The 14155-nt window shown below is 43.4% G+C and overlaps 1 protein-coding gene across 9 annotated transcripts in view; it reads left to right on the top strand.

Annotated features, from left to right (window-relative positions):
• The window catches only part of mcf2la (mcf.2 cell line derived transforming sequence-like a), a 52291-nt gene that overhangs the window by 34017 nt on the left and 4119 nt on the right, over positions 1-14155 (top strand). For 7 of the 9 annotated variants that reach the window (XM_080876830.1, XM_080876831.1, XM_080876832.1 and 4 more), the window contains 26 exons: positions 5550-5663; positions 5855-5971; positions 6091-6240; positions 6329-6453; positions 6569-6683; positions 6761-6880; positions 7106-7297; positions 7387-7578; positions 7670-7823; positions 7982-8034; positions 8141-8220; positions 8341-8407; positions 8496-8611; positions 8703-8772; positions 8890-8982; positions 9073-9165; positions 9247-9372; positions 10071-10292; positions 10383-10475; positions 10557-10635; positions 10750-10825; positions 10929-11035; positions 11246-11338; positions 12253-12327; positions 13682-13791; positions 13907-14019. In XM_080876830.1, the coding sequence (XP_080732956.1) occupies positions 5550-5663; positions 5855-5971; positions 6091-6240; positions 6329-6453; positions 6569-6683; positions 6761-6880; positions 7106-7297; positions 7387-7578; positions 7670-7823; positions 7982-8034; positions 8141-8220; positions 8341-8407; positions 8496-8611; positions 8703-8772; positions 8890-8982; positions 9073-9165; positions 9247-9372; positions 10071-10292; positions 10383-10475; positions 10557-10635; positions 10750-10825; positions 10929-11035; positions 11246-11338; positions 12253-12327; positions 13682-13791; positions 13907-14019 (2945 nt within the window). The remainder of the gene's footprint in view (positions 1-5549; positions 5664-5854; positions 5972-6090; positions 6241-6328; positions 6454-6568; positions 6684-6760; positions 6881-7105; positions 7298-7386; positions 7579-7669; positions 7824-7981; positions 8035-8140; positions 8221-8340; positions 8408-8495; positions 8612-8702; positions 8773-8889; positions 8983-9072; positions 9166-9246; positions 9373-10070; positions 10293-10382; positions 10476-10556; positions 10636-10749; positions 10826-10928; positions 11036-11245; positions 11339-12252; positions 12328-13681; positions 13792-13906; positions 14020-14155) is intronic. The other 2 variants (XM_080876828.1, XM_080876834.1) reach the window with 2 other exon arrangements.

The following is a 14155-nucleotide window of genomic DNA, read 5'->3' as shown; positions in this document are numbered from 1 at the left end:
TGAATCGTAATAACGTCGGCCAAAACAAGGATAAAGCTTCGCCAACCCCTTCACATCTGTTGTCAGGATGCTCTTCCTGTATTGTACCTTTTACCATGTCCAATGTATGCAAATTTATGCTAATGTATGCTAATTGGGCACTGGTTATCATTAACGGTTTTTCCATGGTATCTCTTGAAAACTATCCCCACTGTGGAAATAAGTCATTATGAGGCTGCTGGCTTTGGTAACTGAACGCAAAGTCAAGTTAACCTACACACAGAAAATATCCAGTGCTAATAATGGTAATAATGAACCATTATTCCAGTCCATTGGCTCGTTCAGTGTCCTGAAACAGGATGTTGATGAGCTGTAGAATTCCATGAACCAACAATCAATCTGCTTTATCAGGTGTAAAGCTACTTCAAGGTGCAAGCAAAACCACAGAGATGTTTTTTGAAGGAAAAGTGTGAATGTAATCATTGAGTATGGACTAAGCGCTGAAATCATATTATCTAAAAATAATAGTTTAATGTTTTTATCAGTAACGTCTTACTGGCAAGATATTAACATTTTAAAAATATCCAGAAGACTGGCACCTGCTCTAGGAGAGCTGGGCAGAGCCGTTGAAGGCCTTAACCCATCAGCAGGACTGATATCTGCTCTTTTATGTGAGGAGGAACAGAATGAGCGCTGCCAGAGCTATAAAATTATCTCCAGCAGGACTCTGACCAAACAGTTAGAAACAGAATTCATGAGGGCGGCCTGAGGACCTGAGATCCTTTAGTGGGCCCTGTGCTCAGTGCCCAGCACCACATAGTGCCGTAGAATACCACAACTGACAGGTCCACACTGGCACCCTGTGCTTTTCATAGGTGAGAGCAGGTCCACCCTGTCCACTTGTGACAGACATGAAAGGGTCTGGAGAAGCCATGGAGAAAACCTGTAACATCGTTCATTATGTCTTTGAATTCAGCTCTTCTAACACATTAAACAGTCCATGCGGGTGTAGATATTCAGCATGTGTTTTTTCCCATTGAGATCTGATGTATTTTCAAACTGTTCCTTAAATTTTTTGTGCAGTGTGTAATTCTTTTGCCATTTTAGTCTTTATTTTAGGCCCATAAATAATTTTTGGCAAATGATACTCAGGTCTTAGTAAATTGTACATGTATCCTTTATGTATGCACATATAGGTATTCTGGAAGTGACAGTCATTTAACCTAACACCACCATCTGCTTAGCTTCACTTCATGTATGAGCTGCAAACAGTGGTTCAGTGTATCGTAAACTGTGAAGCCAAAACCACCTTACTGACTAAATAATGTTATAAAACCACTTGTAAATTACCTAATGCATGTATTTCTGTATAGTGTTCTATATTCAGTTTTCATATCAGACAACATATGTGCTCAGACTGATATATTTGTGGCCAACCTTTATCAGTTAATCATATCAGCTCAGTGAGACATAGCTTTATGTGTGCAGTCCTTCCTGGAGCCTTGAGATGACCTCCTGTAAAATTCCATTTTATTTATAACAAAACATTTTCAGTACCACCACCACACTTCCAAAGCTACACAGTGTATAATCTTTATATATTTCCATTTTGGGTCTTTTTGTTCCCAGTCTTCTCTGTCTTTAAATTAAACAAAAGATTAAAAAAAAAAAAGAAGAGAAATCAAGCCAAGATGACAAAGTGGCCTCCTATAATTTAGAGTGGTGGTAGAGTTTATCAGCGTGGTAGCAGAAGCTTCTCTGCTGGATATCCCTTCCTTCCTTTACCTCTCCCTCTCATTACCCCGTCTCTCTCCCCTTTGAATCATCCATCACTCCATTCTTCTGTTTAGTTCTCACCCCCCTCGGAGTTGCCTTCCTCACTTTAAAAAGGATTTTTTTTAACTCAGAAAGCTGAAATGTGTATTTTTATTTTCAGTGCAGTGAAATGCTTTTTTAAAAAATATATATTCATGGCCTGCTCCCAAAAAGAATGATGTAATGGTTTGATGTAGTGGATATTTTGTGTGAATAAGATTCCAACTGGCAGTTTCAGCTGTTATGTGAATGCCTTTTCGTGTTTCATGTAGGGAGGGAGGTAAAATATAAAAGGGTATGTCAAGTCCACACTGGAAACAGGCAGCATTATAACCTAACCTGAAGGCATGAAGGCCAGGTGGTGAGACCGACTGTCTGACATGATCTCCTCCTCACTCGCCTGTGGTTGGATGTCCTTGCTGGACACGCCTGTTTTGTCCACTAGCCAGTGGCAGTCGGCCTCATTGGAGAATGAAAGTTGTTCATCGTCCCGTGAGATGCTCTATTCGTGAAGGCTGCTCAAGGTCACGTGCTGCCATTTGCTGGTTTGCCAGGGGGAACGAGGGACGGAAAAAAATAAAGGAGTGGGCAAGTGTTAGTAGTATTACTGCAAAGCGAAGGCACAGATGCTCTCAGGCTGCTTTGTTGGTGCTTTCACCATCTAGACACAGTGCTGGGTTGTAAAATTAAGGTAGTGAGCTCATTGGATAGTTTGATTTTGATATTTATCAGTGCGGAAATAATTGGTTACTGTGAAGAGACACTCAGGTGTTGGGTTTAAAGATTTAAAGAAACACTCCACTGCCCTAGAGAGAATATTATTGCTCGTGTCTGAAGTGTTAGTTTCCTTTCCCCCCCACTTTGTGTAGTGAACATGGAGGACCATCTTACCATATATGCAAATGCCAGAATTTATCTAGTATTCTGGTTAAATTATGGGACACCTTCATGTCTGCTGCAGCTCGTCTTTGTGATTAGGGGTAATAAATACACAGGCATCCATGCATACGGAAACATTGCTGCAGGCGGAGGATGCAGATGGCTCAGTCAGCCGGTGCCAGTGAGAGGCTCGGGTTTGTTGCAACAGATCGTTTTTAACATCAGCTAAAAAGGCGTTCCACTAAATATTAGCACTCTCCCTGTCAAGATCTCAGCTGAGCGTCTTTGTCGCAACTGGGACATTGTTCACGTCTAAAAGTGAGAGCAGTAATGCAGGCGGAGGAGGGGGGGTTTGAGCACGTGGTGGATGGAGGTGGTTTAATATGGTGGCGGGCCAACTCCCGGGAGAGCAGTGTGGATGTGATTAGAGGACATGACTGAAGTGGTTTTTCCCGTTCCACCCATCCTTCTTCCCTTCCATCATCCCGCTCAAAAGAAAATTATATTCTAATTCTTATCATTTATTAATGCGCGCGGAAAATGTCTGTGCGTGCGCGTACATGCATCGCTTTAATGTTTATGCGGGGTATCGGTGTTCATCTGTCACGGGGAGTGCACCGAGCAGCACGTGTATTGTCATGTTAATGCAGAGCTACAAATTAAAACAGGACCTCTCAGGGTTTATTGAACTTAATGACCTCCAATTACACATGCGCTGCTCACTGATGTCTGGATGGTGTGTTATTGATGAGGGGGAAAAAAAGGAAAAACTAAAAAAATACACAATGCATCATTTTTTTCTGTAGTTAACATGCACTGTCATCTGTCATTAATCCCAATAGGAAGCACTGTATGTAAAAGATATGCAGGCAGTATGGGTGGAAAGATGTTGTGTAGAGTGAGTGAATTTTCCAACCTGGCTGTCTCTCATCAACATCACAGCAAGCTCTGTCTTTCTGTGTGTGTGTGTGTGTGTGTGTGTGTGTGTGTGTGTGTGTGTGTGTGTGTGTGTGTGTGTGTGTGTGTGTGTGTGTGTGTGTGTGTGTGTGTGTGTGTGTGTGTGTGTGTAAAAAAGCCAAAAATAAATGACGGGACGAGTAGAATGAGGCTGCGGCACCGGGAACACTCTTAGACGACTCCTCGTCTACTCTCTGTCTTTCCCGCTAAGGCTCTCCACGCGTTTCCATGACAACCCAATGCAGGCATTTCATGACAATGATGTATGCACGCTGGATGTGTGTGAGCGCCTCTGTACCAGTGCAGTCCTTTTCCTTGTAGACTAAATTGAAGCCATGCTTTATGGATGACTTATTTATCATAGGGCTCGTACTCTTTGCTGCGTGTTACCAGTGATTCCAATGAATAAGGCAGCCGTGGCGCTATTTTGTACAGACTGTCGTCACACACTCACTTTTGTCAGTGAATAAATCAACTAAAAATATTCCCAAATAACACAGGGCGCTGTATTTAGATATTATATGTGCATGGCTCAGTGGGTTAAACCTCAGCTGAAGTTTGATCAGCAGAAAAGACATGAATTTACCAAGAAAAGCAGTGTCAATTAAACCAGCTCTAAACCAAAAAACAACAGGAAAAAAGCTTTAATCTTTAAGCATCATCATCTTTCAGATTTTCTTTTGTCAGCAGACACAATTTATGGTTATGCTAAAAATGTCATGAGCTTGTCACAGAGCTCTAAGCTTGCCTCTGGTGCTGTGTGTGTGTGTGTGTGTGTGTGTGTGTGTGTGTGTGTGTGTGTGTGTGTGTGTGTGTGTGTGTGTGCGCGCACATGTCATCCTGCATTGATTTACGATGTCTAACAGGGCGGAGCAATTCACTCGGGGATTTACAGGAAGCCACAACCGATATAGCCTTTCAGCTGAGTGGCCTCCAGAGCTGCTGCCTGTCTGAAGGCAGTTCTGTGTTTTTAACTTGCTAGTGTGGAGGTGGACAGACCAAATGCTACAGCTACTCCCCAAAGTCACAGGACTAATAACATTACACTGCAATCACAGCTTTCTAGGTGAGAGCTGCTGCAGGGGAACTGCAGTGAAGAAACGCAGCAGATTTATTAGATGTTAAACGCTCTTAAATCTCTTTACTGCTGGTTTGGGATTGCAGCAGTGGGACAGTGGGCACAGATGTGAGGTTTGTTTAATGCCTCACTCAGGAGCTGCACCGTTAAACCAGGGCTCTGCCTTTATTACTGTCAGGATCGAGAGACTATACAGTTGGACTGGCACAACTGTGAACCTTATATCTCACAAATTTACAGTGTGTTAAAGTCAACTTTGCTTTAGGCTATGAGCACAGCATTGCTTCTGAGGTAGTTATATAGGGAGGGCTGTTACAGGGACTTCAGTTTAACCGAGAGCTTTTTTCTGTTCTGTTCAGTCAAAGCCTCTGTGCCAAAATGTGCAGCACTTCATCTAGCAGGCACTCATCAGATGAAAACACTTGACATGAAATGCATTTTATCTTGTGCACCTTGCTCTTCTTCATGGCTTCATGTCACAGATTCGATTTTAACGCTGTTGACACCAGCTTGAACCGCTGATACAAAGCAGGATGGATCCATGCTTTCATGTCATTTATGCCAAATTCTGACCCTACAGCAGATATGGTCATCAGACCAGGCAACGTTTTTTCAGTCTTCTATTATAAAATTTTGTTAAGCTTGTGAATTGAAACCTCAATTTCAAGTTTTCATTGTGGTCTTCTGCTGTTGTAGCCCATATCTTTCAAGCTTTGGCATTCAGAGATGCTCTTCTGCACACCTCAGTTATTGAAATTTCTTGGGATAATTTGTGGGTGGAAGTAAGCGTAAGGTATTGATCACTGTCTAATCCGACTCCCTGTCCTCCTTTCTCTGTAAGGGTTCATTTCCCGGGAACTTACACTTGGTTCTGGTGTTGCGTCCCACTACTTTGTTCCAGCGGACTCTGTCGGACTTCCTGTTCAAGTTCAACAGGGATGAGTTCAAAATGAAGGTATGACTAATACACCGCAGCACTTTGTCTTTACGTAATGGCTCCCTTGTGAGTCACTGAGAGCACAATTATTATTTTAGCTAGTGTAGAGCTGTCGTCACTGTTGTAACTTATGTTTATGTTTGTATTCATCTCAAAATAAATGTGTGATAGTATTTCATTTAATCAGTTTGGGTGTATGTGTGTGTCAGGTGGTGATGCTGAGTTCTGTGACTGAGCTCCATGCGTATATCGATCCAGGACAACTAACCAAAGAGTTGGGAGGCACACAGGAATACCACCATGACAGCTGGATCTCACACCGCACTGTATGTACACACACATGACTATTTTGTCCCCGATTTCTTTAAATATATATATATTTATGTATGTTCTGACTTATTTTTTCTCTGCCACATACATATGCATACATGTATGCCCTCCACAGGCCATTGAGGCCTTCGCCCTCATGGTGAAGACCACGGCTCAGACCTTGCAAGCGTTTGGCACTGAGCTTGCAGAGACCGAGTTACCCAACGATGCTGAGGCCACCACCATCCTGCTGCAGACGCACACACTGAAAAAGGATACGATGAAGGTTGGAGATGCTTTTCTGTTTTTGTGGCAAACTTCTTTTTCTCTTTTTGTTGCTTTTAGAAAGTTTTTAAAATGGTTCGAATTTCCAGGAGGACCTGAGGGTGGCGCAGTCACAAGGAGGACGGCTGCTGGATTGCATCAACGAGCCTCTCAAGGCAGACCCCGAATACAACATGACGCATGATGAACAGGAAAACTTGGCCACTGTGCAGAGGTGGATGACTAAACTGAAGGATGCATAAATAAAAAATGAAGTTGCCCCTGCATGCATGAATAAATGTCTTCTTTTGTCTCCCATCGCTTCTCATTTGCCTCCTTTCCCCTTTCAGACTCCTAGGTCAGCTGGATGAGACGGAGATGGCATTTGACGACTTCTGGGAGCGCCACCGTACCAAGCTGGAGCAGTGTTTGCACCTCCGCCATTTTGAGCAGCACTTCCGTGAAGTGAGTCAAGAGTCATCCTCTCATTTCCAATCCAAATCTCGGAAAATGACGTGCTTATCAATCCCTGTGCTCCTCAGGTGCGCGCCCAACTCGATGTGACGTCCGAGCGATTGTCGGGCTTCTCCGAGGTCAGCGTAAGCCCCGCCCATGCAGAGCACGTCCTCAGAGAGCTCAGCGGCCACGAGGATAAAGCCCGAGTAAGTACACACAATTGCACACGCAGTCTTGCTCATGTGGTTCAAAAAGACATGCTCAGCATTTTCTGTCCTCTGTTCGTGCAGAATTTCTATAGATCTTCAAAATGCTGAATACCAGTATATACTATTGTGTCCCGCTCTGCTGCTGAGGCAGAATTCTGTATATTCTGACTTATAATAAAGATATATTCCAATAATTGCAATTGTTTTGGTATGTTTTGAAAGGACATCTTAGACCTCGCCTTGTCCTTGGTCAGCGAAGGTGACAGGCTGATAGAAAACTCCCACTACGCCGAGGACTCCATCAGGCCAAAGTGCACCGAACTGAGAGGAGTGTGTGAGGAGATCAGCTCCACTCTGAGGAGCAAAAAGAGCCTCCTGCTAAGAGCCATGGAGCTCCACCACGCTCTGGAGGAGGTAAGAGTGTGAGGAAGGCTTCATTAATCGTCCACAACAAATGCGCTGTATCCTTAGAAGCACTCATTGGTATTTCCCCCCCCTCAAAGGCGTCGCACTGGTGTGAGGAAGGCATCTTCCTGTTGGCTAACCAGCCAGTGGACCGCTGTCAGTCTCAGGACGGGGCAGAAGCAGCTCTACAAGAACTGGAGCGATACTTGGATACAGCATCCCTGCACACCCTCACTGACCGCAGCGCCATCTGCTGCCAGTACGAGGCGGTGCTCAATTCTCAGCTCAGGGTCCGTGAGAAGATTTTCAGTTTAAATTTTTAATGTGTGATACCTTTATCATATTTCACATTGAGCTGCAATATTTTCCATCCTCCTTTAGGACCAGATAGAGAGAGTTTTCCAGAAGCAAAGCTCCGTCCAGGAGATGTTCGAGAAGAGACGCGTCAGCCTGAAGAAACTCGCCGCTAAACAGACGAGACCAGTCCAGCCAGTAGCTCCAAGGCCTGAAGTCAAGTCACCGCATTCTTCTCCCCGTAAGTAGCCATCTGTAATTGGTTTAAAGAAGAACAAGTGCCAGGAACTGATGTCAAACGAGGTATCTTTTACTCGTTTAGTGGTGGTTTGATTAGGATGAGAAGGACGAATCTAAACTTGGATGAAAAAAACATAATGATGTTTTTTTTCTAATCAGATCTAGAGAGAAAAGACAGGAGATACTCTGCTGATAATGCCCTCTCCAAAAAGGTAAATTCTTATCATTTCTACGAATGTTGTGTGATACAATAAAGGTTTTAAGTGGGTGATAAATACTAAACATGCATGACTGTGTGTGATTTATTTATTTTTTAAGGTGGAGTCTCCTGTACACAACGGTGGCACAAGACATGCTTCTCTTTCAGAAGAAGAAGAAAACTTGGCAGTGCTTCGCCGGTAAGGGGTCAAAGTTCTTTCCCCAGAGCCCTAGATAGGAAAGCAATTATTTGGCAATCATGCTGCTTGTTCTTTGTAGTCCGCATTGTATTTTGTGTTGTGTGTGTGTGTACATTTCAGTCACGTGATGAACGAGCTGCTGGAGACGGAGAGAGCTTATGTCGAGGAGCTGCTGTGTGTGCTGGAGGTGAGCGGTGTCGGTAATGATACCGTGACCTGACATTAATTGGTGAAAAGGCTGAAGCTCTTACTAAATGTGTGATGTTAAAATTCAGGGCTATGCGGCAGAGATGGACAACCCTGCCATGGCTCACCTCATCCCCAGCAACCTGCACAGCAAGAAGGACATCCTGTTTGGGAACATGCCAGAAATCTACCAGTTTCACAAGAGGTACGCTTTTAAGCTAATTGATTATATATGTGGGTGCTTTACAAATGTTGTTCATAGTTTGAGTATTTATACCTCTCTTTCCTGTCTCAAGGACATTCCTGAAGGAACTGGAAGCATACACTGACTGCCCAGAGCTGGTGGGCCGCTGCTTTTTAGAACGGGTGAGCACTTTTATTTTCTTATACATCGTCGTTTTGACAGGAATCCCATCAACAGCAATGTTTCCGTCAACAGCGGTTGAGCTCGTACTGACTTGCTAATGATTGTTTTCGCTGCAGATGAAGGACCTGCAGATCTACGAGGCTTACTGCCAAAATAAACCTCGCTCCGAGAGCTTGTGGAGACAGTGCTCCGACTGTGCCTTCTTCCAGGTCAGCCCTCACAGCTGTAGCACCGCCTTCCTTTTCACTTTTAAGCAATATAAAACTTAAATCTTAACCGGCTCATGTTTTATACACCAGGAGTGCCAGAAGAAGCTGGAACATAAACTTGGATTGGACTCCTACCTCCTTAAACCCGTCCAGAGAATCACCAAGTACCAACTACTGCTTAAGGTCAGCTCTGTTCATGTATTATGTACACCTGTTATGTAAGAGGGGGAATGACTCACTGTTTTGTTTTTTCAATGTTTGCAGGAGATGTTGAAGTACAGCAAGGGCTGTGATGGTTGTGACGACCTACAGGAAGCACTGTCCTCCATTCTTGGGATTCTCAAAGCCGTTAATGACTCCATGCATCTCATTGCCATCACAGGATATGAGGTTAGAAGAAGTACACTGCGTTTGCAAACTTTGCTGGAGGTGGTCAAATCATTTCAAACTGCCTTGAATGGGATATCTAGCGTGCGTTCTTTTAAAATACAGAGCAGGTTAATTATTCTTTAACAAGAGCTGCTGGGGTTTACAGGGCCTGGGCATGAGTACACCCCAGACTCTCCCCTAAGTGCTCTCTGCCAACTCTCTTCCCACTTTTCTTATCTGCTTTTTCCATTTTCCCCTCCAGGCTAAAACCTTTCTTTGTTTTTTAAGTACATATAATCAAATATCTAAAAACATTAAAGGCTACAGAGCTGAAACACAGCTACCTGTGCAAAGGTGCAAAGCCAGAGTCAAAAACAGTTGCAATAGCTCCATCATGTGGCCAGTTTCAAAACTGCAATGCTGCAAAACTTTAACCAGGGGTGTGAAACATAAGGTCCAGGAGCCAGAATTTGCCCAATAAAGGTTTTAGAAAATGTGAAGGAAGGTGTAAATGTTTTAATTGATTTAACTGTATGTATACTGTACTTGTCCCACTGACGAGTAATAGGTATTAAATGACAAAAAAGTAAATGAACAAAAATGTTCTGCTTTATAATTACAGGACAGTTTTGGCAATAAGCTACCAGAATTTATTATTTATCGGCTTTCAGAGAGGTCGTGCAATGCAAAAACACGCATCTGTCTTTTCACCCTGTTAGGGTAACCTGTCAGAGCTGGGTCGTCTGCTGATGCAGGGCTCCTTCAGCGTGTGGACCGAGCATAAGAAAGGTCATGCCAAAGTGAAGGACCTGGCCAGGTTTAAGCCCATGCAGAGGCACCTGTTCCTGCACCAGAAGGCTCTGCTCTTCTGCAAGAGGAGAGAGGAGAACGGGGAGGGCTACGAGAAAGCTCCGTCTTACAGCTTCAAACACTCCCTCAGTGTGAGCCTGCTTGCTCCATTTTTAAAAGGAAGGTCGATGCCGTGCCGTAGCAGTAAAGATTTAGTGTTTAAGTTTTCTATATTCTTTCAGATGAGTGCGGTGGGCATCACAGAGAATGCCAAGGGAGACAACAAGAAGTTTGAGATCTGGTGCAACTCGAGAGAAGAAGTTTTTATAGTGCAGGTAAGGGCGTTCGACCTGATTGCTTTTATTAATCATACCTTTAGAGATGAGGAATGATTGTCCACGCTTGTTCTAATCTAGGCCCCGACGCCAGAGATTAAAACGGCATGGGTGAACGAGATCCGCAAAGTTTTGACTCAGCAGCTCAAAGCCTGCAGAGGTATTGTGAAAACTTCTTTCTTAACTTTTCCAGAAGTTCTTATTTTTTAAACCTATTTTATTCCTTTTTAATACTTTTTTTTGTTGTTGTTGTTGTTGTTGTTGTATGTTTTAGATGCCAGCCAGCAGAAGAGCTCAGACTCTATGTCCCCAAGTCCCACCAGCAACAACTCTACTTCCATCTCTCTCAGGTTGGTGGCTTATATGTAACGTAAGGACTCATTAGACAGATTAGAGATAATAAGGAAAAAAATCAAACATACGTCTATTTTTCAAACTTTTTTCTTTTTGCAGCCCTTTCCGTAGCAGCGGTCAGAAGAACCAGAAGAAGCAAGAGGAGAAGAAGACTGAGCCAGCCCCGACCTCTGACAGCAACTCGTCATCCTCGCCGAAACACAAAGGTAGATGTTTGAGTTAAACAGCATCTTCGAAGACAATAACACTTTTATCTAAGTCTCTACTCTAAGCTGTGCTCTAAACTCCCACTAAACCAGGTTCTTTTTGTCTTCATCTATCATCTTTCTCTCTCCTCTCCACTCCCCTGTTTGGGGCTTCTTCTCTCTTTTCATGGCTTCCCTTGTCCTGCACTCATTTCAAATCATTGCTTCCAGAAGAGCCGGTGACCAGTCCGACCACTGACAGGTCCTCAGTGGCCAAAAAGCGTTTTACTTTGCAGGGCTTCAGCAATCTCAAGAGTCCCAAAGGTAACATTAGCGAATGCAAACATTTTTTTAAAGGAAGGATAATGCTAAGAACAGCTCAGCGTGGCCCGTCACAGTATGTCGTTTGTCAGTGATGAAAAGTTCAATTGATTATCAGCAAGAAACACCCTTCGCTATATAAACTAAGAATACTAATATCCAGAATCCAGTTCTGAATGTGAGCCTCTGTCTGAGCTTTTACCCGGTGCCCAATAATTAATTGGCCTCCTCCAGTCTAACCTGCTTCACGGCCTAATGGAGCACACATGATCCCAGATGGTTATGTTGGAGACAGTCTACCTCCTGGTGGTGAAAGTTTAACACTGCCATTGTGGCTGAATCAAAATGAATATTAAGGTTTTTAAATTATATTGGAAAAAATACAACTAGTCACTGGAGTAGAGATGAAAGTGAAGTAGAAGCTCCTCTTCGTGAAAGCAGTATTAGTCAAAACTTTAAAGGTGACTTGTAAAGGTGACATCTTCATTTTTTTTTTTTTTAATTCTTGGGCTCTCAGTTCAGTTATTTAGCCTATAGCGGGCCTTTTTGCACATGCTCACTTTGGCCTATCTGCTACAAGACTTTTTGTTTTTTTTGTTTTTTTTAAATAGCTCTACTGATTTTAAGACGACCTCCTTCTGATTGGCTGCTCTTCTAAAGCAGGAGTTTGGACAGCAGCTGAGTTGTGCTTGTGTGCTCACAGGGTTTAGCTTCATGCTTATCTTTACCTTTGACCAAATTTGAGTATCCACCACTGTAATGGTGTGTGTGTGTTTGGCTATTGATTAGCTAAGACTGTTCACATCATGTACAAACTTCTAACGTTAGTGTTAATTTCTTGCTTCCTTTTCGCTTCTGTCCTCCCTCACTTTTCTTCTCTTCTTCCTCCTTCACATCTTTCCTTCCTGTGTGGCCAGGCTCGACTCTGAGCCCTGAGCACAGCTCCAAACGCCACCTGGTAAAGAGCGATCCCACACCGTTTGGGTTCAAAGGTATATTTCCGCCCCATTATGAGGGAGCATTTCATTTTTAGAGGCCATCTCACTTGACCACGATGTACTCCTGCTTCGATTGTCTCCATAATGTAGATTTGACACGTTTCGTTACAAACGGGGTGTAACGTTGTAGCAACCCATCGGTCCATCAATATAGAGGCTGTTCTTCATCCTCTTGCTGATCATAGCGACTATCTGCGTGTCTTCAAATGAGTAATAGAAGCAGCTAAAATGGCAGTAATATATTTGTATTGTGTTGCTTTGTTCGCTAAAACTGCCCAATTGGAATCTGGTGCATTTACGATTTAGACCAATGAAATGTTTCCAAAGGCTGGTTTGAGTTTCACCCATGCAGATAGTCGCACAGCATAGACCAACTTTGTAACCTTCATCCACAGGTCATCATCATCATCATCATCACTGTTACATGTCTGGTATCTTGTGCATTTCAGTGATGCTTGATCAGCTGAGCCGTTGTCACTGATTTTTTTTTTTTTAAATCATTTTGCTGGCCGTTTCTTCCCCTTCAGAGCCGGCTCCCCACGTCACTCTGAGCAGAGTCAGATGGATGAGCACCTCTAGTCTGTTACAGAGCAAGCGGCGAGGTACAGAGCTGCTCTGAGCATCAGCAGCCACAGTGGGGTGTTTGCTGTTGTTTGTGGGTGCTCGTGATTGATTTGAACTGAGGTAAAGTGTCGCAGCGTGTATCTGCCGTGGGAGTCCTTTAGCCTTTTACCGAGTCTTACTGTCTTTTTGCACATTGGAGCGAGATCTAAAGATTCAACCTGACTAAATCTGAAGTCTCAGTTCTAGGCTAAATCTTTTTGCACGGTGCCTACTCGACCTCAAATCAATCATTGCCTCTTCTTCTACTGTCGGGTGTTTTTTGCTTGTTTGGGGTTGTTGTGGTGCTGTACACAGTACGCCGCTTCAGCAACTATTTTTTGGCACTGGGAGTCAGAGCAGCCTTGTAACAAATGCAGGTGACTGAAATCTGTTTTCTGATCACAGGTCCTCCTTTTCTTTCTGTCTGATGATCTTCTCTGTGACTTTTGGAGGAGTGTGTGTGGTTTTTGTATCTAAACAGATAAATTTTTCATAATCTGATCGATCACATTTTTTGGGGGGGAGGGGGTTACCCTCCACACAGGAGATTTGTGTGGCTTTCGCAAATATTTGATCCATTCATGTCATTTTTCTGTACTTCACTATTGAGCTCAAACATCTAATCTCACTTGATTTAACATGGAGCTTTGTGATAAAGATCGACCTCACTTCTCTCCTTTTGTCCCTTTTTTTGTCTGTGTGTTGAACTTTTCTCTCTCTGATTTTCCCATCATCCAACCTACAGGCTGGAACAAGGCGTCTCTCTCAGCGGACGCCTCAGAAGAGAACGATGGGTACTCCAGCGGCGAGGACCCCATGAACTCTGACCCCGAGGACGAAGTAGGAAAGAAGCTGGTGAGCCTGAGAATGAAGAATTATTATAGATCTGTATTTTTATTTCTTTTTTAGCTTAAAATGTTAAAGTGTGGTTCTAAAAGTTGGTAAAGTTGTTAACATTTGATCCTTTTAGGCTCCAGGAAAGTATACTGTGGTAGCAGACTGCGAGAAAGCAGGACCTCAGGAGCTGTCTGTTAAGAGTGGAGACATGGTCCAGCTGATCAGAGAAGGAGAGGAGGGACAGTGGTAAAAAAAAAAACAAAAGCAAACAACACTTAATTTAAATGGATTTTAATAGGACCCAGATGCATTTGAGCTGATAGGGAGGAAAGAGTAACTCAAATAACCACTTGTTACCAGCAAGGTGTGCAGAAGAGCATCT

The sequence above is a fragment of the Rhamphochromis sp. 'chilingali' genome (assembly GCF_963969265.1).
Source record: "Rhamphochromis sp. 'chilingali' genome assembly, chromosome: 3".
Lineage (NCBI taxonomy): Eukaryota > Metazoa > Chordata > Actinopteri > Cichliformes > Cichlidae > Rhamphochromis > Rhamphochromis sp. 'chilingali'.
The sequence above is the reverse complement of the archived record's forward strand: the minus strand, read 5'-3'. Positions and strand labels throughout refer to the sequence as shown.